General features: G+C 50.4%; 1 protein-coding gene and 1 pseudogene across 2 annotated transcripts in view; both read right to left on the reverse strand.

Annotated features, from left to right (window-relative positions):
* Positions 1 to 26,513, reverse strand: part of SH3PXD2B (SH3 and PX domains 2B) — a 103,137-nt gene that overhangs the window by 60,993 nt on the left and 15,631 nt on the right. For both annotated transcript variants that reach the window (XM_086716204.1, XM_086716278.1), the window contains exon 2: positions 7,600 to 7,680. In XM_086716204.1, coding sequence (XP_086572330.1) covers positions 7,600 to 7,680 — 81 coding nt within the window. The remainder of the gene's footprint in view (positions 1 to 7,599; positions 7,681 to 26,513) is intronic.
* On the reverse strand, positions 7,346 to 7,444 carry LOC147584194 (U6 spliceosomal RNA; annotated as a pseudogene).

Consider the following 26,513-nt stretch of genomic DNA (forward strand, 5'->3'; position numbering starts at 1 on the left):
CAGACTATCCAAGGCCCCCCACAAGCCAGAGCTGGGTTGTCCAACAGAACTTTCTGCAACCATGGAAATGTTCTCTATCTGCATAGACCTTTTACGGTCACCACTAAGCCCTAGGTTGAGTTCCAAGATTGAGCACTTGCAACAAGGCTCTGGAGACTAAAGAATTGAACTTTTAATTTAATTTAATTCTTATTAATTTAAATAGCCTCACATGACTACTGCCATCATAGTGAACAGTGCAGGGCTGGACTAGAACATCCATCCTCCTCGTTTAGCCGTACCCAGGTTTATTTCGCTTTCTTTATCACCCTGGCAATGGCAACTATAGTCTAAGGCTGCTATTTGAAAGGACAGAAGATCAGAGGCTTGGGAGCTGTTTTGCTTCTGGTCTTAGTGTGTCCAGTGTCACAGGCCACAAGCCGCTCCTATCCAGAGAACCGTCATCCTTGGCACCCACAGGCCACATTCCAGACACTCTGTGGGGACCCCCAGACCCAGGCTGTCTGAAGCAGCAGGACCAGAGACATGCCAGGCTAAGTCCCACTGTGGACCGCTCTCCTTGGAAACTAGAAAATCCATGCCCCTCCCCCCAGATAATAAAAGGAAGTGGTGCTCAGGGTGAGGAGGACTGGAAACCAAGGAGGAAAGTGAGTCAGTCTGAGGGGTAGGGAGGGAGAGGGAGCCACGTCAAGTGGCTACACTGCAGGCCTCCGAGGGGGATGAGAGAACCCTCCATCAGCAGTTTTCAAGACATCAGCTTGTGGTAGAGAGAAAGGAGACGTGCTGTCCAAAGAAAACAGCATGGAAGCTGGCATGGAGGGCCACACGTGGTTTGTGTTAGTGGCAGACTGGACTTGGAGGGCTTTCCTCCCTCAGTATCACCAAGCCTCACAACCCGGAAGAGCCAGGGCGGCCCATGGGGACCGTCATGTGCAGCCGCTGGCTGGATAGAGGTCGCGTGGTCCGCAGAGCAGGACACAGCATACCTGGACCTGTGTGACACGGCTCGCTGTCCTTGCGGCTTCTGTCCCCTCGAGGAGCTGGCCTAAAGGTTAGCCTGCTCCGGCGTCCCGGTGGACATGCCACGTGGGGCCCGCCTCGCGTCCCACCGATCCATCTCTCTCTCCCGACTGCCCCTCAGTCCACTGCCTCAGTCTGCCTCCTCACTGGTCTGCCTGCCCGTTGGCCTGCCCCACCACCTCCCCACTGGTGTGTGCCAGCAACTGTGCAAAGAGGGAACGGATGAACGAATGAACGAACAAATGAGTAAAAGAAAGTGGCTATCTGGTTTGGCCAGCCATTGTCCAGGAGAGGGGAAGTTACATTACAATGTTCCAGGTGGAGCAACAGGACCCGGGCTGGGATGCAGAGGCAACTGACCAACACAGTCTCGCTTCCTTCTAGTTTAGAAAGAAAGACTTGCTAACTGTGTGGAAAAGAGCAACGACGGTATTGTCTTCTTAGCGACACACAACTGAGGTGGCAAGAGCTCTTCAGACGGAAGGGAAGGAGGAGTGTATGAAGCGCGTACAACACGTGGGAGGTGCGCTGCGACCTCAGAAGAGAACGTCTGTGGAAAGGAGTGTGCCCGAGCATTTGGATAAATATGCGTGGCGGGCTCCTCAGCCGGCTGTGGGCTAGGATCTCACCGGGAAGCCCCCCCGGGTGGGCAAGGCCCGCCTGGGGAGTGAGAGCTCTTCGGTTCTGCCACCCCTGTACTTGCCCCCAGAAGAGACGAGAAAAACACTCCCTTCCCTTTGGCCCCTGGGGTGGAGCGTGGGGGCTCCTGGGCAGACAGTCCCCAAAGCTCAGAAGTGCACGGGGGGGGGGGGGGCAGTTAGACTCTCAGCAGGGGGACAGCCCAGTCCTGTCTCAATCACAGTGGGAAACAAATGACTTTGCTGTGTGACTTGGGACGGCCTCTCCCATCTCTGGATCTCAGTTCCCTTCTCTGGCGAGAAACAAAGGCGCGGATTGACATGCTGCCTCCAGGTTGCCTCCAGCTCTGAGATGTGCGGCGTCCAGGGCGCAGCATCCCGCGAGAGCCCCTGTGCCTAGGAACAGCCCTCTCTGGGTCCTCAGAGATGGAGCGTTCTTGCACGTGGGACACAAGTGAGCTCCCTGCTGGGCAGAGTGACCCAGCTGGCTCTGTGTTCCCCACCATTGTAATTCTGCAGGGCGCCCTAAAAGTCCTGCTTCCTCACGCCTTTACACCTTTGCACACGCGGTTTCCTCTTTGCAGAAAGCCCTCCCCCCGTCCTGCGGGCAGGTCAACTCCTTACTCCTTATCAAGGCCCTGCTCAGATGTTTGTTCCTCCAGGAAGCAAGCTCTGCCTGGGCTCCCTGGCTGGGACAGAGGTCCCTCTCTGCACACCTGGGGTCTGGCTCAGCACGTGTTTAACCGTGCCTTCTGTGAGGGAAGCCCTGGCTCCAGGGATGACCATGACCCCAGCCCAGGGGATAGAATGAACCAGTGGGAAAACTCAGAGGGCAAAGGTCGCACGGTGCAGTGTAAAGCGGACCCCCTCATGCATCTGAGGCCCATTTGTGAAGGGCTTATGGTCTGCTCAGAGTAGCCCTGAGGATAGGCCCCGCCCACATCTAGAAGGAGTGCCAAATGGGTCTTTGAAGGCCAGCTACAGGCAGAACTCTGAGGCAAAGCTAACTCTGAAGAGACACGGGTGAAGGCAATTCTGGGCCTCAGGGAGGCCGGGGGGCTCCATGGTTAGGAGCCCAGGTTTCAGACTCATTGTGCCGCAGCCTGAATCTTAGCCATGCTGTTTCTGGGCACATGACTCTGCCTCTCTGAGCTTCAGTTTCCCCATCTGTGACATGGGCACAATACCGACTTCGGGCCTGCAAATCAGGACTAAACGAGGCGGCGTAGAAAATGGGCACCTGGCCCATTTCAGTACGTGATTGCTGATACTGTTACTGTGCCACTCAACCAAAATGCATTTTCTCTGGGCACTGCCCTCAACGCTGTGGGCATCTTGCTCAGAGGCCAGCTCCCTCCGTCACACTCTGATGGACTTTCCAACGTGGGCCTAGGCTAGGGCAGAAAGGGAGGTTCAGAGAGGCTGAGTGGCCTGCCCAAGGCCACACAGCTGGGAAGACAGAGGACTAGGACCTGACACCGGGTCTGCCCATTCCAAGCCCAGGGCTCTGTTACCTGCCCCCTCATGTCAACGAGACTTGTGGCCAGATGTCAGCTAGTAGTGGCAGGCATGACGATCAGGGTCCGGCTCCTCTAAGCGTGAGAGGGTTAGGAAATCACATTGGAAGGTGAATTGTCGTAAACAGGACCTTCTCGCTGGTGACTGTGAGTCTCTCTTCCCACAAAGGAACCTGAGTCATGCTCCTTCTTTCTATTCCAGGCAGCCTCTCTGGAGAGGATTTCCTCTGCCTGAATGTCTCGCCCCGACCAGAAGGAACATTTACTGGTTTTTGTCATCTACAGGCGATTTCTCCCTTTCTGGAAGCAGCTGTCTGATTTCTTCCGGGGACTATTTCTACTTCTCAATTAGTCTACACTCATTCTCCTCCAGTCCCTAGGCTGGCCCGGACTGACCCAGCCATCGACCCAAGATAAACCAGTGAGATTTTTGCTTAAATTGTTGGGGGCATTCTTCTTTTTCCTGAAGCCACTGAGCTGACCTGTTGGATACAGCTTGGAGCTGCGGCCACCACTGTATCACACACCACCCTGCTTGGGCATGAAGAAAGCTAAGAAGTGGAGAAAGGCAGGTGGACATTTTTGCTCCTGGATCCAGCCACATCTGCAGCCTAGTACCCTTAGACATCTCAGTTACATTTGGCCGATCAATGCTCTTTTTGAATAATCCATTTTGACTAGGTTTCTGTCATCTGCAACTAAAACAGTTCTGACTAAAACGAGATCTCACAGCCAGTAAGTGGCAGTATTTGGATCAAGGCCCAGGATCTTAGCCACTCTATTAAACTGGCATCGTCGCCTCCTCTGATCTTCATGCCAGTTCCTAGCAGCAACCCATGCCCATCAATAATCCCAACAGCTGACATTTGCTCAGGGCTTGACAGCCCAGAGACTGCTCGCACACATCATCACTCTTTTTAAAAAAGTAATTGAGAGATACTTCATGTACCATAAAATTCGCCCCTTTAAAGTGTACCATTCAGTGGTGTTTAGTACATTCACAAGGCCGCGCAACCAGGGCCATCATCTAATTCCAGAACATTTCCATCACCCCCCAAAAGATACCCAATAACAGCCTCTCCCTTTTTGCCCCTCCCTCCAGCTCCTGGCAACCACTAATCTGCCTTCTGTCTCTACGGATCTGCCTCTTCTGGACACACATCATCACTTTTAACTCCATATAAACTTTGTGAAATAGCCACTAGAGACAGGGGCACTAGACGGCACAATGGCAAAGAGTGTGGTATCTGGTGTCACCCACCCAGTTTCAAATCTAAGTTCGGACATTCACTAGCTGTGTGACCTTGTGCAAATGACTTAACCTCTCTGAGCCTAGAATTCTTCATCTACGTAATTTTTTTTTTTTAATTTTTTTTTTTCAACGTTTATTTTATCTTTGGGACAGAGAGAGACAGAGCATGAACAGGGGAGGGGCACAGAGAGAGGGAGACACAGAATCGGAAACAGGCTCCAGGCTCTGAGCCATCAGCCCAGAGCCTGACGCGGGGCTCGAACTCACGGACCGCGAGATCGTGACCTGGCTGAAGTCGGACGCTTAACCGACTGCGCCACCCAGGCGCCCCTCATCTACGTAATTTAATAAACTTAATATGAGGATTAAGTGAGTCATTCTATCTAGATGCTTAGCAGTCCGTGCTCCAGAAATGCCAGCTGTTTCTTTTGTCATTACCTTGTTACTGGTGAGGACAATCAGGCACAAAGGGGTTAAGAGGCGTGCCCAAGGCCTCATAGCACAGGTGGCTGGGCCCCAAGTCTCCTGACCGAGTCCTCTGCTTTTTCCATTACGCCACATTGGCCTAGCTGTTTCTCCACGAAAGCTTGGCCCTCTCCATACTCTTTTGTGCCAAGTTACTTTTGACAAAGCCAAGGCTACTCGCCAGACAGGAGGAAGGGGAGGGTGGGATCATGAAATCACCTCACTTTAGGGTGTCACGGCCCCACACGGGCCGGCCTCCTTGCCTGCTCCTCGGGAACAGCTGACTTTGGCTGGTGGGATCCCACCCTGCCCTCTTCCAGCTTCCTCCTCTGGGTTTTGGGGGGTGGCTGTCTCTAGGACAGCAGGGCCCTCTGGAATTCTATGACTTTCCCACTCCAGCCACCCATCTGGGCCTCTTTAAGGCTGGCTGAAGCACTGCCTTTGGACTAAGAGGGAGGGGAGTCTGAGGCAGCTATTTATGCTATACCAAACCCCCAATTATTGCCAATTATGCTGAGTGGGGAAGAAAACCTCACTTTTAAGTTCTGGTAGAAACAAGAAAGTTGAGTCAGAACAGGAGAGTGGAGGGAGTACAGGCTTTGGGCCAGGGACACTCGTGATCACGCTCTGGCTCAGGCATTCCCAAATGATGTCACCTCGGGCAAGTCCCTTCTGAACTGAGGGACAGCTAATGGCAGCTAATGTGCTTATTGAGCAAGGCGCAGCTCGATTAACCGTCACCACGAATGCATGAGGAAAGTTCTTTCATTCTTTAACATGCAGATGGGGAGACTGAGTCTCAGAAGCATACAGAGGTGACACCAAGCTGAGACCTGAAACAGGAAGCTGAGACTTGAACCCAGTCTCTCTAACCCCAGAGGTCAAGGTCTAAAGCCGTGGGTATGCCGCCCTGCTGGCTGCAAAACAGCAGCCATGGACATTTCCATATGCCCTTCTCCTCACTCCCGTCTTCATCCAACCTCCTCTTCTAGATGATGCCGGAGCAAACACCCCAACCTCTCTGGCCAAGCTGACAGGCGCGGAGGTACACTCAGGACCCTTGGGACAATCAGATTCTCTCTCTCCTGGAGACTGGACTCAGCACCTAGAAACTCCAGAGGGTTGACAACAGGGAAAAGTGAGGGACTGAGGTGCTGTCTGGGTGATGTGGGCCAATGGGCTAGGGGAGGAAGCCGGTCCAGAGAAGCTAGCAGTTAAAATAGGCTTGATGGGAGACCCTGTGGCCACAATGACAGACGGCTGGGGAGCTGCTGGTCCTCTGAGGGTCAATCAGGTGCTGGTTCTGGGGCCCTGTGGGGCCAGCTTCATTTCCTGCTCTGGGGCTCCATGGGACACACCTGCCTCCTCCCATAAATCTACCCCACTCCTCTCTTCCTGCCTAAGCTGCCCAGTGGCCACTTTGCTCTGTGGATTCCCATAATCCCCGGGACAGCAATCCTGAGTGTCGCCGTTCTCTGTCCCCTCTTATCCTTCATCCTTCTTGGAGGTGTCAGGCAGGCAAGAGGCCTCTGAAAGCAAAATACAGGTGGTCGTCCCTACACAGACCCTCTGTGCGTGAAAAGTCAGTCTAGCAACTTCAATCTCTGAACTGAAGATCTGCTATAATAGATCTGCCTAAGTCACCCCTGCACCTGGCAAAGAGGTGTGGATCTTGGTCCTTCTCAGACAGGACGATGCCTCCAGCTCATCACGTTCAAAGGTGTTGGGCATCATCTTCCCTTCCTTTCCCCCATGGTTCAGCCCTTTCCTGGCCCCCATGCTGCTCCTGCCAAGTCTGTTTTAGCTAGAGTCTCAGCATCCTTACCATATAGTCTCTTTGTGCACTTCTAGGTCTGCTGTAGACTAGAAGAAAAATATAATTTACATATGGTACTGTTTAATTTTGTTGCATTTTGTCGACACAGAACACCACTAATGAGGTCATTGCATTTTAATAATTAGGTAACAGGAGTCTCAGTTGGTTGACATTACACAACGACTCTTGGCAGTTTGTTATGTAGGCGTTTGAGATTGTTTTAGTGATACTGGGGAAACCTGCGAGAAGCACATTATCATCTCCTCTTCCTTTAAAATAATGAAATACAGGTTCTGAAAATTCTTTATTCAACATTTTTAGGAATGGATCAGGTCCATACAACCAAGATGTCGGTGGTTAATATCACCCAAGCTTCTAAAAGAACATGTGGGGTCAAGAGATAGGATGGCGTGCAGGACACTGTGTTTGCTGGGACTTCTGGGAAGTGACCTTTCACTCTTTCCTACTGAGTATAATCCCAGAGCGTTTTGTAACCACGTGGGATCTGAGGATAAAGCCAACACCACTGAAAGTAGGAATGCAGGATGAGAGGACGGAGCTGGGTGAGGTGGTACCATGAAAACCCTGGATCAATCTGTGCCTGAAGCCAGGAAGGTTTTTTTCTCCTGGGATATTCAAACATATGCTCCACAGATTTGCATGTCATTCTTGTATAGGGACCATGTTAATTTCTGTATCATTCTGACTTCAGTAGCTGTGCTGCTCAAGGGAGCACAATGGACATCATTTTTAAGTCTAGGAAATAAAAAAAAAAAAAAACCACTCTGTGTCCACTGTGGGGTGAGCATCTAGACCCTGAAGTCAAAATGGAAAGTTAGTCCAATTAAACTTTCCCAACCCTGCAGCCCATTGGAGACTCCAAATCCTTACCTGGAGGTCAAAGAACTTGCTGTAGCGCCGGTAAATGGCCTCTGTGGAGCCACTGGACCACGTGACCCGGATGATATAGACCTATAGAGAGGGACAGAGGAGACAGGCATTAACACCAAGGGATCTCTTCCAACATCCAGATGGCAAACAGACACGTGAAAAGATGCTCAGTGTCACTCCTCATCAGGGAAAATACAAATCAAAACCACAATGAGATACCACCTCACCCTTGTCAGAATGGCTAAAATGAACAACTCAGGCAACAAGAGATGTTGACCAGGATGCGGAGAAAGAGGAAGCCTTTTGCACTGCTGGTGGGAAGGCAAACTGGTGCAGCCACTCTGGAAAACAGTATGGAGGTTCCTCAAAAAATTAAAAATAGAACTACCCTATGACCCAGCAATTGCACTACTAGGCATTTATCCAAAGGATACAGGAGTGCTGATTCAAAGGGGCACATGCACTTCAATGTTTATAGCAATGCTATTGACAATACAAAGTACAGAAAGAGCCCAAATGTCCATCGGCGGATGAATGGATGAAGAAGATGTGGTATATATATACAATGGAGTATTACTCGGCAATTGAAGAGAATGAAATCTTGCCATTTGCAACTACATGGATGGAACTAGAGGGTATTATGCTAAGTGAAATCAGTCAGAAAAAGACAAATACCATATGATTTCACTCATATGTGGAATTTAAGACACAAAACAGATGAACATAAGGAAGGGAAGGAAAAATAATATAAAAACAGGGGCGCCTGGGTGGCTCAGTTGGTTGAAGGTCTGACTTTGGCTCAGGTCATGATCTCACAGTCTGTGGGTTCCAGCCCCGTGTCAGGCTCTGTGCTGACAGCTCGGAGCCTGGAGCCTGCTTCAGATTCTGTGTCTCCCCCTCTCTCTGCCCCTCCCCTGCTCATGCTCTATCTCTGTCTCTCAAAAATAAATAAATATTAAAAAAATTAAATAATATAAAAACAGGGAGGGAGACAAACCATAAGAGGCTCTTAAATACAGAGAACAAACTCAGGACTGCTGACAGGGTGTTGGGTGGGAAGATGGGCTAAAGGGACGAGGGGCATTAAGGAGGACACTTGTTGGGACGAGCACTGGGTGTGATATGTGAGTGATGAATCACTACATTCTATTCCTGCAGTCATTATTACACTACATGTTAACTAACTTGGATTTAAATGAAAGGAAAGAGTTGGGGGTGGGGGCGGGGAGCTCTTCCATCTCCAGGACTCTGGAGTAAAGCACAGGGCTGTCAGAAAGACCTGGATTTGAATCTAAGTTCTGCTGCTGACCTGCTGTGTGGCTTTGGAGAAGTTACTTGCTTTCTCTGGGCCTCAGCTTCCTCCTCAACAGTATGGGTATAACTCCCACCTCTGAGAATTATACAAAGGATTAAGTGAAATCAAGAATGGAAAACATTAACACCCTGCTCATCTCGGGAGATAGTGTTATTTTCAGCACTGCAGGGACTTCTTGCTTTCCACTCAATCCAGAGAGCCACGGGGCTGTCTATTTTTCCAGTCATTCTTAACACTTTGACTTTTGTCAGAAGTCGCAGAGACCTATGGCTCTTAGCGCTCTGGTATTTCTCATAAGCTAAGCCTCGTGCCACTGCCACCAGTTAGGGGCCTGGGGCCAAGTCATTTTCTCCCTCCAGGTGTGTTTCCTCATTGGTGAATTGGTCTGACAGCATCTGTTCAGGTTGACAGTGTAAGGATCTCACGCGATCGACGATGGGGGGGGCAACCACAGGGCCATGTTTCCAATCATTGGCACAAGTCACGGCACATGCAGAAAATAATATATGATGTCAAATTTGGGCAAACTGAGGTGGCAGCTGGTCAGAGGCGGTACCTCGTGGCCCCGCACACCACCTGGACAATTAAAAAGGATGTATGTGGGGGCGCCTGGGTGGCGCAGTCGGTTAAGCGTCCGACTTCAGCCAGGTCACGATCTCGCAGTCCGTGAGTTCGAGCCCCGCGTCGGGCTCTGGGCTGATGGCTCAGAGCCTGGAGCCTGTTTCCGATTCTGTGTCTCCCTCTCTCTCTGCCCCTCCCCCGTTCATGCTTTGTCTCTCTCTGTCCCAAAAATAAAAAAAAAAAAAAAAAAAAAAAAAAAAAAAGGATGTATGTGAAAGCTCTTTGGAAAGGCGGAAATGCTGTATAAACACGATGGGCTCGACGGTGATGGAGGTCATGAGCTGAGGAGTGGCTGGAGGGACAACACATACGTAAATGAAAATAACCTGTTATTTTTTGCCCAGTACTGATTCCCTTTTCTTCCCACCAAAGCTTTTTTGACTTTTCTCCTGGGACCCTCCTTCCTCACCCCAGCACAGTGCCTTAGATACAGAGGTGGGTGCCATTCATGATCCATGGTGATTGGTTGAGAAATGAGCACGTGACCTGTGCTGGGCCAATCAGAGCCAGCAAGAGTCGGCTCTTTTGCTCCAACCCTTAAAAAAGACAAGCTGTCTTTTCTTTGAAGTTGCTAGGCTGCGAGGCAGTAGATCTGGAGCTGCTGCGGGCCATCTCACTACTGCCTGCAAGGATGCCAACATCAGCAGGTTCCTGGGAACACAGTCGAACCGTTAGATCCAGTTCTGCTTGAAGCTCAATCTACTCCTGGTCTGTCAAGTTTACTGAGCCGAGAAACCTTGGGCCAAACCTGCCCTCTCGAATTATTTCTGAAGCCAGTTTAAGTTGGGTTTTTGACATAGGTAATCTAGTCCTGACCGAGGCAGGATGGGAGGTAGGAGAGAGCTCTCTGAAGCCTGGAGTCATCATGGTGCACTTTGAACGATGTGGAAACTTTACAAGGAAACTTCCATTCAAAATGGAACAGGGTGGAGAAACCATGGGGGGCTGGAGCCAGGAACCAGTGTGAACACCAGGGTCTCACAGAAGACCCCATAGAAGAAATGAATAATGGAAAAGTAATTCAGGACAAGGTGGGGAAGTGCCCTTGAGTGCCAAGCTAAGTCCACCATGAATGACCTCTCCAAATCCAACATGGAATTTATTTCAAAGAAGCATGATGGATAGGAAGAAACCTGGGCTCTAGACTCACACAATTGCCTAACCTTGGGGCCACAGCCTCCTTAACTGTAAAATGGGGTCAGTAAGCCCATCTCACACATTGTTACGATGATTGTAAGAGGCAAAGCTCTGAGCTCTTTGCCTGGCAGAAAGGAAAAGTTCAAGAAACTTTAGTATCCCGCACTCTGATTCCCCAGGGCCTGTCCCACCCTGTTCATAAAAACAGGCTATTTCAACATCAGAGATTTGGGCATCCGGGCCCACCCCCCTCCCTTGTTGGTGCTCCCTGGTCCTGGGAACCTCATGGAGCCAAAGAACAGGTCAAGACATCCTTTAGGAGTCACCTCGGAAAGGTGATTTTCTGACAAAAAAGAACTGTCTCCAAAGCCACCCAGATAGTTGTCAGTTTTATGAAAAAGACATCCATTCAGTTCATCAAGACTCCGGCACAGAGATTCTGAATGGCTCCCATTTGTCATTCATTCATTCATTCACTCTATGACATTTATTAAGTACCTCTTGTGTGCTAGGCACTCTCTGGGTGCTGGGATGTAATGAAGAGCAAGAGCGACCTAGACCTTGCCCTTGGGAAATGGAAAGATGGGCAACAGACCAGCAGACAAGCAAATACGTATGAATTATAAGTTCCAGTCAGTGCTTAGGAAGGATCCAAAGTCTGGTATGATTGTACAATGGGGGAGGCTGGGGTGGATGAGTGTCCCCGGAAGGGAAGGCCCACTGGGGCAAGCAGGCTTTGAACGGAGACCTGAGGGACAAGGAGCTGGCAGGGAGAAGAACTGAGAGAAGAGTATTCCAGGCAGAAAGAAAAGGATGAATAAGGATGCGGATGCCGGATGGTTCAGGACATGTCTGAGGTGCAGGAAGGCCGTCATGGCAAGCAGAGCCGGGGGAGGAAGGAGGCTGGGGCTGGGAGGCAAGCACCAGGGGCATTACGAGGGGCTTGCAGGTCACAGGGAGGAGATGGGCTTCTATTCTGTTAAGGAGTTTCAAAGGGTGGGGTGTGTGTGTGTGTGTGACATGATTGAACGTATGTTTCAAAAAAAGTTTTCCTATGTATCCTTCTGGCTGCTGTGTGAAAAATGGTTTGACAAGGAGCAGGGACATCACTAAGGAGGCTATTTCTGTCACTGAGAGGGACACAGCCAATCCAATGGCCCAACATCCAGATGGGTAAATTGAGGCCCAGAGAATACCATACCAAAAGTCTTGTCACTGGGGGATGCTTAAGCAAAGTCTGGATGACCATCTGTCAAGAATAATACTAATGTGGATTAAAAAGCAAGGGAAAAGGGGCGCCTGGGTAGCTCAGTCAGTTAAACATCCGACTTCAGCTCAGGCCATGATCTCACGGTCCATGAGTTCGAGCCCCGCGTCGGGCTCTGTGTTGTCAGCTCAGAGCCTGGAGCCCGCTTCAGATTCTGGGTCTCCCTTTCTCTCTGTCTCTGCCCCACTCACACTCTGTCTCTCAAAAATGAATAAATGTTAAAAAAAAAAAATAAAGCGAGTATCAAAATAAAGCTCGTTGAGTGAACTAAAAAAAAAAGGGGGGGGGGGGAAAAAAGGTTGACCATCAAAGCTTCATTGTTTTCTGAAAACCAGTAAGAAAAACATTCCCATAAATGGAAAAAAAATTCTGCTTACACAATTCATTTTTGATCTCTTGTTTATAGTTTTTAAAGTTCTGTACATATGGTACAAGGACTCTGCAGCAGGCCTAATTGGCTTAGTGGAACCAACCTGTGAACACAATTTAATGTCTGCATTTTTAGGCACACATCTAATTTTTAACGAGCATTGCCCCAGTGCAGGGTTTTGGTCTTGCCCAGGGTTTGGGGTGGATGAAAGGGCATACTCACTGGCTTCTAATGACAACCCTGTTGCTGAGTGAGACTCACACTCACCAACCTCTCTGGCCGCAGTGTCCTTCTCTCTACTTTCCCTTGAGGATTCACTGTAATCACTAAGGTACATGGGGCTTTGCCCGATGCCTGGCACACAGGACATGTGCAAACAGTCTTTCCTGCATAGCAGCTGTCCGACACATTACTGCTTCTCTGGTTCTCCTCTACTCCTCTTGGTAACAGCACCTGATTTCCCTTGGAAGATCACTCCTCTGCCGCCACCGGGTCTTTGTGACAGGGAATGGGTGGGTGTCCCAGACAACTGTCTACCCCTGGCCTCCACAATGCTTCAGGGATGGGCACATGACCCAAGCCAGGCCAATGAGACTCAATTCTGGGACTTTTGATAGCATGATCTGGAAAGAGCCCCTCTTCCCTACTGTGACAGCTAGCTGGGAGAACCATGTGGGAAGCACCTGCCACACAGAAGCAAGCAGCCAAGAGGGACAGAGAGGGCCTGAGTCCTGCAACATCATTTGAACTCCTGGATCCAGCGTCCCGGTCATTTCATGGACACAAGCCAAAACCTTCCCTTTCTTGTGTAAGCCAGTTTTAGTTTGTATTACTTGCAACCAAAGCAATCCTAACATATCTGACCTCGACTTTTAGATTTTTTTTTTTAACGTTTATTCATTTTTGAGACAGAGACAGAGCATGAACGGGGGAGGGTCAGAGAAAGAGGGAGACACAGAATCTGAAACAGGCTCCAGGCTCTGAGCGGTCAGTACAGAGCCCGGCGCGGGGCTCGAACTCACGGACCGCGAGATCACGACCTGAGCCGAAGTCGGACGCTTAACCGACTGAGCCACCCAGGCGCCCCAACGACTTTTAGATTATATCCCAAATCCAGTTAACGCTCCGTGGCCTGCCGTTGAAGGAATTAAAAGCCGACTTCTTCATGGCAGCATTATTCACAACAGCCAAATGAGGAACAAAATGTGTTGTATACATACAGTGGAATATCACTCAGCCTTAAAAAGGGAGGGCATGCTGACACATGCTAATAACATGAATCATCCCTGAAGACATTATGCTAAGTGAAATCAGCCAGCCACAAAAAAACGAATACTGTACGATTCCACTTATAGGAGGTCCCTACAGGAGTCAAATTCATAGAAACAGAAAGTAGAGTGGGGGTCGCCAGGGGATGGGGTGGGGAAATGGGGAGTTAGTGTTCAATGGTGTTAAATGAAAATATAAGTGTTAATGAAAAAATAAAAGGTCTGGAGACGGATGGTGGTAGCAGTTGCACAACAAAGCGAATGCACCTAATGCCACTGAACGGGACACTTAAAAACGGTTGAGGGGTGCCTGGGTGGCTCAGTCGGTTAAGCGTCCGACTTCAGCTCAGGTCACGATCTCGCGGTCCACGAGTTTGAGCCCCGCGTCGGGCTCTGGGCTGATGGCTCAGAGCCTGGAGCCTGCTTCCCATTCTGTGTCTCCCTCTCTCTCTGCCCTGCCCCGTTCATGCTCTCTGTCTCAAAAATAAATAAACGTTAAAAAAAGAAAAATTAGGGGCGCCTGGGTGGCGCAGTCGGTTGAGCGTCCGACTTCAGCCAGGTCACGATCTCGCGGTCCAGGAGTTCGAGCCCCGCGTCAGGCTCTGGGCTGATGGCTCAGAGCCTGGAGCCTGTTTCCGATTCTGTGTCTCCCTCTCTCTCTGCCCCTCCCCCGTTCATGCTCTGTCTCTCTCTGTCCCAAAAATAAATAAACGTTGAAAAAAAAAAAAAAAAAGAAAAATTAAAAAAAAGCAAAAAGAAACAAAAAAAAAACGGTTGAAATGGTAAAATGTTATGTCATATATATTTTATCACAATTAAAAAATAATTAAAAAGGTTTTTTTAGTGTTTATTTACCCTTGAGAGAGAGAGAGAGAGAGAGAGAGAGAGAGAGAGAATGAGCGGGGCAGGGACAGAGAGAGAGGGAGACACAGAATCTGAAACAGCCTCTAGGTCTGAGCTGTCAGCACAGAGCCCGATGCAGGGCTCGAACCCACGAGCCGTGAGATTGCGACCTGAGCCGAAGTCAGACACTTGACCGACTGAGCCACCCAGGTGCCCCTAAAAAAATAATTTTTAACAAAAGCAGATTTATATAGTCCATGTCACGTTCCTCTGGAAATGACACTGAAATGTTCTCCCTGGTACAGCCTTCAAAACATGTGCTGCAGGGGTGCCTGGGTGGTGCAGTCGGTTAAGCGTCCGACTTCAGCCAGGTCACGATCTCGCGGTCCGGGAGTTCGAGCCCCGCGTCGGGCTCTGGGCTGATGGCTCAGAGCCTGGAGCCTGTTTCCGATTCTGTGTCTCCCTCTCTCTCTGCCCCTCCCCCGTTCGTGCTCTGTCTCTCTCTGTCCCAAAAATAAATAAAAAAACATTGAAAAAAAACAAAAACAAAAACATGTGCTGCATATCCAAGAAAGGATTTGTATCCAGAGCTTTTTTTTTTTTTTTTTTTAAACTCTCAAAACTCAACAGTAAGTTAACAACCAACGTGATCACAAGATGGACAAAAGATTTAAACAGACCCTTCACCACAGAGAATATACGGATGCAAAGACATACATGAGAAGATGCCTGACATCATTAACCATCAGAGAAAGGCACGCCGAAACCATGATGAGATTTTACCACGTACCTATCAGAATGGCTAGAATAAAAATTGCTGACAAGAACAAACAAAAAATTACTGAAAACAAATGCTGACAAAAGTGTGTGGTCACCAGAACTCTCACACATTGGTGGGAAAGCAAGATGGCACAGCCACTCTGGATGGAAACGGAACCACCGGGTGAAAGGCTGTTGATCAGGGTAGTCAGATGGTGAAAGGATCACCCCACGGATTACTCTCCCAGCAAGGGGACAAATGTACCGTTTCAATGGAGATCTGGCAGTCAAACTGGAGCCAGGTGACCAAACCCAGCATTACCAATAGAGGCAAGCAGGCACCGCGTGGCCCCCGAGGCGATGCGATGTGGAATCAAGAAAATCTTCTGTCAAGTACTGTCGCCCAAATGTTGAACCTGAATCTCAAGCCTCTTGACCTAACTTCCAATTTACAGAAAACAAAAGAGGATGGGGAACAAGCTAAATGACACCATGAGGAAACAGTCAGACAAATTCAGAATGTGGGCTATTCTAGAAGTCTGCTAACAGGGCATCGTTCAAATGCTACTTCTTCCGGAAAGCTCTCTCAGACTGCTCCTTCCCCACCAATACTGGGTTGGGTCTCCCTGCTACATGTCTCCTTTGGTACCTGTTTCCCCATCACCGTTTCCTCATGTCAGTTAAGCTTTACTGCAATTGCTAGGTGTCTGCTTTCCCTCTAGGTTCTAAGTTTCTTGACAGAAGAGACAATGCCTGTCTTGTTCCCCGGGTGCTGTATGCCCAGCTCTGAGCACAGTGGAAAATCTATGCTTCATGAAAAAAATGAGAAAGAGACGGAGATGCCAGGTGGTCAAGCTCTCACAGGTGGCAATGCCTGCCCGAGGCAGGCCTGAGGTCTGTGGGAAGGGAGCCTGGTCCAGCCGTGTCTCTCAGATGGTCCCTCAGGCTCGCCTATCCTCTGTGCTCCGTGCCCTGCTTCACAACCCCTCCCACCGACCCGTCTGCCTGGAGCAGAGTCTCCCCCAGCAGCCGGGACTCCTTCCCTCTGGGAATGAGGAAGCAGAGACCACACTGGTGTCTGAGGGCCCCCAAGGGTTTGCTCCCGCTCCCTCACAGGAGGCCTTAAACTGGAATTAGCCACCATGGAACCCCCTTCTTATTCAACCTCAGCAGTCAGGCCTGCGTGATTCACAAAGCCCAGACTCCCCAGGCCCGGGTTCCCACCAGGCCCAGAAGTGCTGGGTTTCTTCACTTCCTCTAAGTCAGTACAGAGATGGGACTGGTGGAGGGGAGGGCTGTGGGGGCAGAGTATACCATGACCAGGGTGCTTGGGGTAGAGTTGGGTACATGGCTGGGCCGTGATGTCTCTCAAATTCCCCAGAGCCCGCAGGCTAGGATAACACGTCTCACATTTTCCTAGCCAGCAACGGAGGCACACAAGTGCAGTGACCTGCCTGAGGTCACGAGCTCTGCAGTTCAAAATGAGGACTCTGATCCAGGTTGCCTCTAACCCCGATGGCCTTGCTGCACCAGGGAATCAGGCCTCCACCCCGGCAGCTGGACTGCAGCTGGACTGTGGGCCTACAGGAAGATGCATGCTGGTTCTTCTGTTTTTGAGAGCCCACCAGGAGGCTGTGGGATTCAGGAGTTAAGATGGCCCTGATTCACCTCTGCTTTCAACTACTCAACTAGCTGCGTGGTCTTGGGAAAGTGGTTTAAACTCTCTGTGACTCAGCTTCCTCTCTGGAAGAAATGAGGATCACAATAGTTGCAACCTCAGAGTTGGGGTGATGATGACACGAGAACGTGCACACAGAGTGCCTAGCATGGTGCCTGCACGCAGTAAATGGTCGGTGTAGAGAAGGTACCATTGCCCTCAGCACGGTGAGCTAAGCCCAGGGACACAAAGCTGAGGGAGACCTGGTCTCTGCTCACTGCCTCTACAGATACGCCTCCCACAACCCGCCCACCTGCCCCCATCTCTCCACCCCCTCCAGGACCCTGCCTCTTCTACTGTCTTCTCCAGGCCCCATGAGGGTCAGAAGGACTGGCCCCTGCGTGGCCTGGGAACACAGGCCCAGCTCACCTGAGCCAGGGCACACATTTTCTAGCTGTCAGATGAGTCAGGGCCCTGTCCCCTCCCTGTGAATGTCTGTGGGGAAGGCCCCCGCCACCGCCTACCCCCACCCTGAGCCTCAGCCTCAGTGGAGGGGAGTTCTGTGTCTGGCCCAAATGCAGGGTCACCACATACCTGTGAGCCTGCCTGGTGCCAGGCTTTACCCACCCTGGCCTTTCCTCCTCTACCAAGCGGTGAAGACTGTCCCAGGAGTCCTAGGTCAGTCTAACCTTGCCAGGAGGTACCTCACAAAGGATGAAGAACCCCATCTGCTCATGGATGGTGTTGGGTGGGGCCTTGGCCACAGGGACCCCTGTATTCTGAGGACTACTCTGTTCTGAGGCTTCTAGAAGCTACTTTTCTCAACTTAGACTGCTCTCAGAAGACAGAAAAAAAAAAGCCCTCTGGTAGATGCTGAGAGTCCTTCTTGGACCCCCCATGTGAGAAGCACCACCTGTCCTGCCGGTCTCATGGCCACAACTGGCCACAACTGATCCAGGGCGGGCCAATCAGCTTCTCTCTCTCAGGTATCTAGAATCAGACCACATGTCAGCTCCAGCCAGGGGGTTGGCTGCAGCCTGAGCACCTCCACACTTCATGAGGGCACTCAGTGTGCAGAAAGGGACAAATGAAGGAAAGGCACAGAAAGGAGAGAGAGGGAGAGCCCTGCTTGGCTCCCGCCAGTGCTTCAGTTCCTGCTTCCAGGGCCTGCCTGCCCACCCATGGTTTCTATGACGCACGACAGGGGCCTGGGCCTTCCAGTTAATTCCCCTTTTGGCGAGAAGAGAGTTTTTATGCAACGAAAAGAATTCTACGATGTACAGAAGAAAGTTCAGGCACTATCTTAGGTAAAAAGAACAGGCTAAAAAAATGTAATCTCCATCTTGAAAAAGTTATACGTACTGTATATAAACGTATGTGTGTGTATGCATATACATCATTTGTGGTAGTTATGTTCTATAAAGTCTTTTGTGAACACTGATTTAGCAAATACTGAACCACTGCTCCTGGGGAACTACAAGATTAGGATCCTGCAAGACTCTGGTTCCAACGTTTTCATTAACCAGTCAGTATATAGCCTGGCTGTTTCTGTGTAAAGACACCTTATTTAATGTATATTATAAATTCATTAATACTGAACTCTGGGCCAGTGATACTATATCTCATGCCTAAATGAAGCTTATCTAACACGTGTATTTTCTCTGCTATGACACATCACAGCCTTTCTCAGCTTAGGAACGCTAGACGGCACTTTAGCACTATGTTTGGGGTCATTTTAAAATGTGAAATAACCGGGCGCCCGGGTGGCTCAGTCGGTTAAATGTCTGACTTCAGCTCAGGTCATGATCTCACAGCTTGTGGGTTCGAGTCCTGCGTCAGGCTCTGCGGTGACAGCTCGGAGCCTGGAGCCTACTTCAGATTCTGGGTCTCCCTCGCTGTCTGCCCCTCCCCCGCTTGCACTCTCTTTCTCTCTGTCTCTCAAAAATAAACATTAAAAAAAAAAAAAAGGTGAAATAATCAACAAAAGTACAAAAAAAAATGGCACTAAAGAGATTATGAAAAAGACACTTGTTTAGCGTGTAAGAGCTGAAACCAGAGGGCAGAATGTCGTCCTGTCTAACCTCAGCTGGGAACACGCACACTGTGTGTTTTTGCTGCTGTGCACATGCCCATCGTCTGCAAGCGACCACAAAACTGTGGTACGTTTTGATGCTGGATTACGAATCAATTTTACCAAGTAGGCAAATTCCCAAATATGGAATTTACAAATACTGCAGATTGACTGTAGGGCATATAAATGTGTGTGTGTTATGTGGATAAGCCAGTGAGATACATGTAATATATCATATATATGGTTTGCTTGGGTTGGCAGGAATATGTAGGACTTTTTTTTATTCTGTTCTTGAAGTTTTCTCATATTTTTCAGATTTTCTTTTATAATCAGAAAAAAGGATGCCACTATTCTAGGAAGAGAGAAGGGTCTGTGGCCCACTTTCTTGCCTTGAGCCCCGGGACAGCATCTTCTCTCACTACCCTGGCTCAGTCCTGGGGCCATCCCTCTGGAATATCCTTCCACATCACAGAGCACCTACCGGGTGCTAGCACAGCCGATGGCACAGGTGAGAGTGTGGGGTGGGAGGAAGTTGGGAGTTGGCAGAGGGGGCCTTTGTCCTGACCTTACCGTGAGTTGGGTTAAGTCCTCAGCCTCTTTGAGCCTCTCTGTTCTTTGAAAAATGGGGATAAAAATCCAACCTTACGGCATTGTAAGATCAAATGGGTTTTTTGTTTTTGTTTTTTTTTTTCTAAGCTCCAGAAATGGAACCCGTGTTGTCTGGAATCTCAGCTTATGGCTGGGACACCAGGGAGGGTATTCAATGTGTGCTCCCTAAGCCCTCTGCCCTCACCTCACCTGGCAGGTCCAGCCCTGGCCCAAGGCGGTGAGGGCTCCCAGTGCCTGGAGAGCCCCCATTAAGCATGCAGGAATTTAGACCCCATTTCCAAGAGACAACAGCCAAGGGGCCAATCTGTCCATGAATAAAGATTTAAATCAGAACAAAGCTTTAGAGGCCCCTGAAACACTCCAGGAGCAGTGGCTGGTCTGAAACAAGCCAAGCACCTGGGTAGCTCCCAGCAGCCTGGTTATCTGTCACCCCCATCCCCCGCAGACCCACTGGCCATGGCTGCAGCTTTTGGAAAGGCCCCAGTATTACGGCCCCAGGGCAGCATGATATGAAGCAGCTGTCGCCCTGCCTCAGGAGTGCTCTGATCTCAGACGCTTGCTTTCATCATATGAACTCTCGAAAACATGAGAAGGTGTTTCTGCCCTGTGCATAAAATCTCTGACCCGGGGGAACATCCTCCAACATCACTTCACTTTGCATATGTATTCAGTGGGGTTTTTAGGGTTGACAAAGAACCCAGCTTAAAGTCCCAGCTGATACTATTAGAAGGGGTGGGGCTGCTGCACAAGTCACGGCCAAGTGATTACATTTTGATCTGGATTGCAGTGGCCAGAACTTTGATTTGGTGGGGTGGGGAGGGTCTGGTCCAAGGGCTTTCCAAAGTGACGGTCTTTCCTAAGATCACTGTGTCTCAAGGTCCACAGGAGCTCAGGGCCCACGAGAGGGTACTAGCTGATACGGGATCTCAGCACTAAGCTGCAGGGAATCCCACAGAGGGAAAATTAGTCTCTGACATTCCCCTCCCTTCAGAAGGCTGGCAAAATGGCTTTTTAACACTTTCTCCAACATTTGCTGGTCTCTTCTTAGAAAAGAGGGGACAGCTCAGGGCAGGCAACACTAGCCAGGAACAACTTGAACACACGGCTTTTTCCTTTTCCTTTTTATTTAGTTTCCTTCTATTTCTAGCAAGTGCTAGTTTTCCATTTATGGTAGACAGTGAAAGCCTCACCTTTAAAAATAATTTAAGTAAAAAAATGGAGTCAATCTGAAGAATACTGAATTAAGAATATGTAGCACAGGGGTTTGTGGATATGTCAGACACTGTGACGGGGCCAGAAGGAGGCTCGAGAATGAGGGCAGTACTGTTTCAGTGGAATCCACTGCCATTCTCACTTGGTTTGGAGTTCTGTTGTTTACAGGCCAATAAGCCCACAACATTTCTCAAGTTGGAAGCCCTCTTCTGGCTCTACAGTGCTGGTGGGCAGTCTGGAATGACCTGGGAGATGGAAAAAAAAATTATCTAAAGAGAGGGCACCAGTGGTGCAGAAGGGACTGAGGCTGTTCTGCAGAGGCTGTAAGAAAGGCACATCAGCAAGACAGAGTTCTGTGATCCATTAACAATGTCTGCCACGGGCACAGGGATTGTAGGATGTGTGCTGTATACTCAGCATCCCTAATCTGGATCAACCCCTCCATTTTACAAATGAAGATACGGTTGGGCCAAGAGGTGCAGCAACCTGCCAGCTGTGGACTCTTTCACTTCCACGAGAGTGTCCAAATTTCTATACAGGATCGTCTTGCCCCGGCTCAGGCCTCCTGCACAATGACTTGTCTGGAGAACTTTAGGAGTGATTAAGCCAGTGGCCAAATTGGCCTGTAAGGAGCCCCAGGATCCTGGGGAGGTGGCTGGGTCTCTCTACCTTGGTTTCCACTAGGCAGCACCACTTTAGCTCTTGTATATATGAAGGAGGGTGTAACCCAGCAGCCTACAGGCCCGACTGCCAGAACTTGTGGGTCCGCAAGGCAATCATCAGTGAAGGTTCTGATAGGGCCTGGCCTCTTCCACTGCCCACAGTCCTCACTGCCAACAGCAGGGGGTTCCAAGACTTCAAAATACTTGAAAATCCTGCTCTAGACCATTCCTTATTTTTTATTTTTTAAATTAATTTATTTATTTTGAGAGAGAGAGCGAGAGAATGTGCATGTGAGCAGGGGCGGGCAGAGACAGAGGGAGAGAATCTGCACTGATAGCACAGAGCCTGATGTGAGGCTTGATCCCTCCCATGAACCGTGAGATCCTGACCTGAGCCGAAATCAAGATTTGAACGCTTAACCAAATGCGCCACTCGGGCACCCCAGACCATCCCTTATTTTACAGCTGGGGTTATGAGGCCACAGAGGGGAAGCGACTTGCCCAGGTCACATAGAGGGCAGATAGGAGGGTTGGAACCAGACTCAGAGCTCCTCTTGGGAGGTGCTGAGGACGCAGGAGCTCTGCTCCAGAATGCCATTCTTCAGATCTGAGGAGCAGCCGAGTCCCTTTCAGATGGAGGAAGGAAAAATGGTCTCTTACGCAGCTCACCGAGGGGCTACAGCTTCTGCTTAGAGTCACATAGTTTCTGCAGCGGGTGCTCAGCCAGCGATAACAGAAGCTGTCTTGTGCCGCAACCTTAACTGCAAAAGCACGTGCAGCCCTGAAATCAGGCAGCTGTGTCAGTTTCAAGATCCAGATGAACCCACTTCCTGCAGAGGAGGCTCCTGGGGATATGTCTAAGGGCGCCAAGGAGACGCAGACCCTAGTTTAAGTAAGAAACCAGCTTTAAACTTTAAAAGGCTAGTGCAACCCCCTCTTCCATTAAGCTCCCACACTCATTGGGTTTCTGGGTTGGCGGATCCCGAGGACAGGCTGGTAATGACTGGCCGGGCTCCAGTCTCTGGCAATATGCTGGCCTAAGGTGGGGGAGCCCAGTCTGAGGGGGGTAGGAGGCAGGCAGGGAGAGAGAGAGAGAAAAGGGTGGAGGAGACAGGGAGAGAGCAGGGGCAGTTGGATGGGCTCCGAAGGCTTAACTAATGGGAAACATGATTCTGCCGCTCCCTGTGGAGACCACGAGTTCCCTCTGGTTCCGATCTGTCGGCTCTCCCCAGCTGTCTGCCCAACATCTGGCCTATGTAGGTCAGCACTCCCAACCTCTTTTTGGAATTGCAACACCCTGCAGTTTGTCTGATTCCCAGCACCCCGGAGCAGCGACACCACCGGAAGTGCTGAAGACCGTGTATTTATCTTTTCAGACAAAGTACGTTGAGGCTATTCCTGGGGAAATGCTGCCAAATGTCACGATGTCCTGGAGACCCAGGATGTGATTGCAGGGTGTCACAGTGAGGCAGGACCAAGGCAAGTGGGGGCCCAAGACAAAACTATTGACCATGTTGGGAAATGTGCTGCTAAACACTGGCCCTGTGCTAAGTGCTTTATGAACAGAGTGTGCGATCCTCATGAAATGTCTGCCAAGAAGGTGGGGCCCCCCCTTAGGTCAGGGGAGGGAAACTCAGGCCCAAAGTGGTGATGTGGCATGCCTGAGGTCACGCAGCTGCGAAGGGCAGGTGACTTCAGATTGGATCCTGGCCCCTTCAGCCTCTGAGGTCGTCTCCTCCTAGCTTCCCAGGGCCAGGCCTCAGGTGTCCTGGCCCCAGGCCAGAACTTTCCTGTCCCCACATCGGCATCAGGAATCACCAAGCTCAGGCTCTACAGCAAGTGACACATTGAGGGTGGCTGGCTGCCAATTTTTCTTTTTCTTTTTTTTTTCCCCCAATCTTTTCAATTAAGTGAATGCTTGGAATGGGGCCCAAATCCAAGTGCTTGTGGCGTTAGCTGCAGATAAGATGCTCTGGTTCAGGGCTGTGTTCCGACCGCTCCTTGTCCATAGGGTACGCGGTGAATGTGCAGTGGAGCTGAGGGTCTCTGACCACCCGTGGGCAGAGGAGTGCGAGGCTGGGAGGTGGGACAAAGGGGCACTCTCTCTAAAGTGAAAATCTAATTGTGTCTCTCGCCTCTGCTTCAAACACTTCAGTTCATTCATTCGCTCATGCATTCAGCCAATACGGACAGAGTGCCCACTGTGTACCAGGCTCCCTTCCAAGAGCTGGAGCTCTGGCTATGGAGGAGACAGAGGCCCCCGCCCTTCTGGAGCTTTCAGCCTCGTCAAGCAAGACAACAGCAGCACGCTAGGGGGTTTTAGGGGCTTCCTCCCAGCAAGGCTCTCCCTTGCCTCCTGGCCCTGCACACGCTATGGCCTTTGGCAGGAACACCTCTCCCTTTGCCTGTCTAGTGCCTCTTTACTTCTCAGGGGTCAGCTCAGGAAGCCTTTGAAGACCCCACGTCTGGGTCTGGTCCCATTCTGTGGGTTCCCGCAGCCACTGGGACTGCCCTCTCTCAGTATACATTCCTCTGGGTGTGCCGTTCTGTTTGCACGACTGTCACCCCTTCTCCCCCAGGAGCCTTGAGGGGGCAGGGGCCAAATCCATCTGGTGCACCGTGGCTTTGCCACCCAAATCCCTCTGGGTGACATTAGGCCCTTGGGAGACATCTGGTGAAAGGCAGACGGATGGACAGACAGGCAGGCAGGCAGGCAAAGTGACAAAAAGCCAAGAGAGGGCCACGCAGTCATAAATCAAGGTGACCTCACTCAAGGCTCTCTGTGTCTGGAGAGTGACAATGCTCTTGAAATGGCTGAATGGACAGCTCAACTAGAAACAGAACCAGCTTTGTGACAGAGGAGAATGCAGGCATGGGGCCCAACCCGGGAAGAGAAGTCCACCTCTCACCCCCAGGCTTCTCGGAACAGGCGATGGAGAAAAAGAGCACACCACAGGAGCAAATTCCCATCCCACCAGGCCAGCCTGAGGGAATTCTTTGGCGGGGATGATGGAATTGTTCCATATCCTGTCTGTGGTGGTGGTTATGAGAACCTGCACATGCATAAAAACTCAGGATGCTATACCAAAAGAGGGAGTTTTACCGCACACAACTAAAAACTAAAAATAACAATCACACACACACACACACACACACACACACACACACACACACACACACACACACACATCAATCACTTCTTAATGTCATTAAAAAAACAGGCAGGCACTGGCCTTAGAGTACCGGGTATGAATCTCGGCTCTATAGCTGGAAGCTGTTGTGTGACTTTGCAAGTTCATGCATGGCTCCAGCCTCCATTTTCTCATCTATAAAATGGAGAGAATAGTACCTACTTTTTAGGGTTGGCTAAGGATTACAGGAGCTAATGCACCAAGGTGCCTGGCACACTGCCCGACTCTAGGTAGCTTCCAGCACTATCACTGCTAACCCCATTATAGATGAGGCGCTGGAGGCTCAGACAGTCCGTCTCCCCTGGGGCCAACTCAAATCTTTTCGAGGTAAAGCTATGTTAAAAGGAACAGTCAGGAAGGTCATGCTGCGAAACCCAATCAACCGTCCCCTCCTTGTGTGCCTGCACACGGAGCTGCCCACCCTTGGAGCCTGTCTTTCCCTCACTGCCAGAGTCTTCTCCAGATGGCGGGCAGCAGGAACCACTTCCAGGCTGGCCAGGCTACCTCCCTTCTTCTATACAGAGCCATGGAACTGATGGAAACACTCACTGGGCCGGGTGTGCAGCTCCAGCTTGGGCCTCTGGCTGCCAACACACGTCCTCGCACACATCTGGCCCAGAGCAGCATGGGGAACTTTCCAATGGCAAGCAGAGGTGCTGGCAGCTGGAGCCCAGGCTTGCTGAAACCAACCTGAAGGCTGGCTTTCTAGGAAAGCCTCCAGGGCAGGCACTTAGGGCTTGTGGGGATCTCTAAGGCTGCCAGGCCTCAGAGGAGCCCGGGGCCTTGCAGGAAACAGAGCTGAGAGATTTCAAGTTGGGACCTGTCCTGTGTTAACAGGGCTGACGGGACAGAACCGGGAAGCCCACGTGAGCACCCACTATGTGCAACACATCTGTATGTAGGGATAGTATGTAGGGATATCCCCACAGACAGTAGGGATAAAGCTGCCCAAGTAATGAAAAAGAATCAAAACGGGCCACATTTATTGGGCTGATCGGGGGCTATGCCAAGTACTTCGTTTATGTTATGTCGTGGGATCTGGAGACTCGGAAAGGGCAACTAGCTTACCCAAGGTCACACAGCCACCATGCGACACAGCCAAGATCTAAACCCCAGCAGAGTGACATGGTAGGAAAACCCCAGGATACGTGGTCAGGCAGGCAAGGTCAGGTGGGTCTCAGTTCTTACCGAAAGGGTCCGGCACAGTGCCTGGCACAGAGTGGGTACTCAAGAGAGACGACATCACAGGCCACAGGCTCCCTAGAAGCACTCTATAGACTCTATGGGGGCACAGAGGGGATGAGGGCTAATTTTGCAGGGAGAACTTCAGAGAGGCTTTCCAGATGAAAAACAAACAAACAAAAAACCCCCACAAAAACCAAAAAACCAACTGCTCTGGATCTCGAGGAATCAGTAGGAGTTTTCCAAAGGAGGACCAACACCTAATGACCACTTACTAAATCCCCAGCACTCTGCTGTCAGGAAACCCTATGGAGTGAAATTTACTATCCACCCACTTCACAGCAGAGAAAACCAACATTCAGAGAGGTTAGGTCACTGCCCCAAAGCCATGCAGCTGGTGAAGGAGGATGACAGAATGTGAACCCAGATTTATTTTACTTCAGAATGCCCATTCCTAACCAAGAAGACCAGGTAAAAAGGAGTCACAGGGACCATAAGCAAGTATGTTCATTTCCCCTGGCTCCCAAGAACATCAGAGCCGACCTCGAATCCTGCTTTACCACTTACCAGCCAGGTGACTTTGGGCAACAAGTCTCTGTTTTGAAATGTAAATGAGGCCACATATGCGAAGTCAAAGAGTGCCTGTGAGCAGTAGGCGCTCTCTAATGTACAGATTACATGGGCTCATAAACCAGTGCACGGCCCCAACCACATACCTACTGTCCCCGACAGGTTCGCAAACCTGGCTGC

This window comes from Puma concolor, chromosome A1, assembly GCF_028749965.1.
Source record: "Puma concolor isolate L17-30 chromosome A1, mPumCon1.1.hap2, whole genome shotgun sequence".
Lineage (NCBI taxonomy): Eukaryota > Metazoa > Chordata > Mammalia > Carnivora > Felidae > Puma > Puma concolor.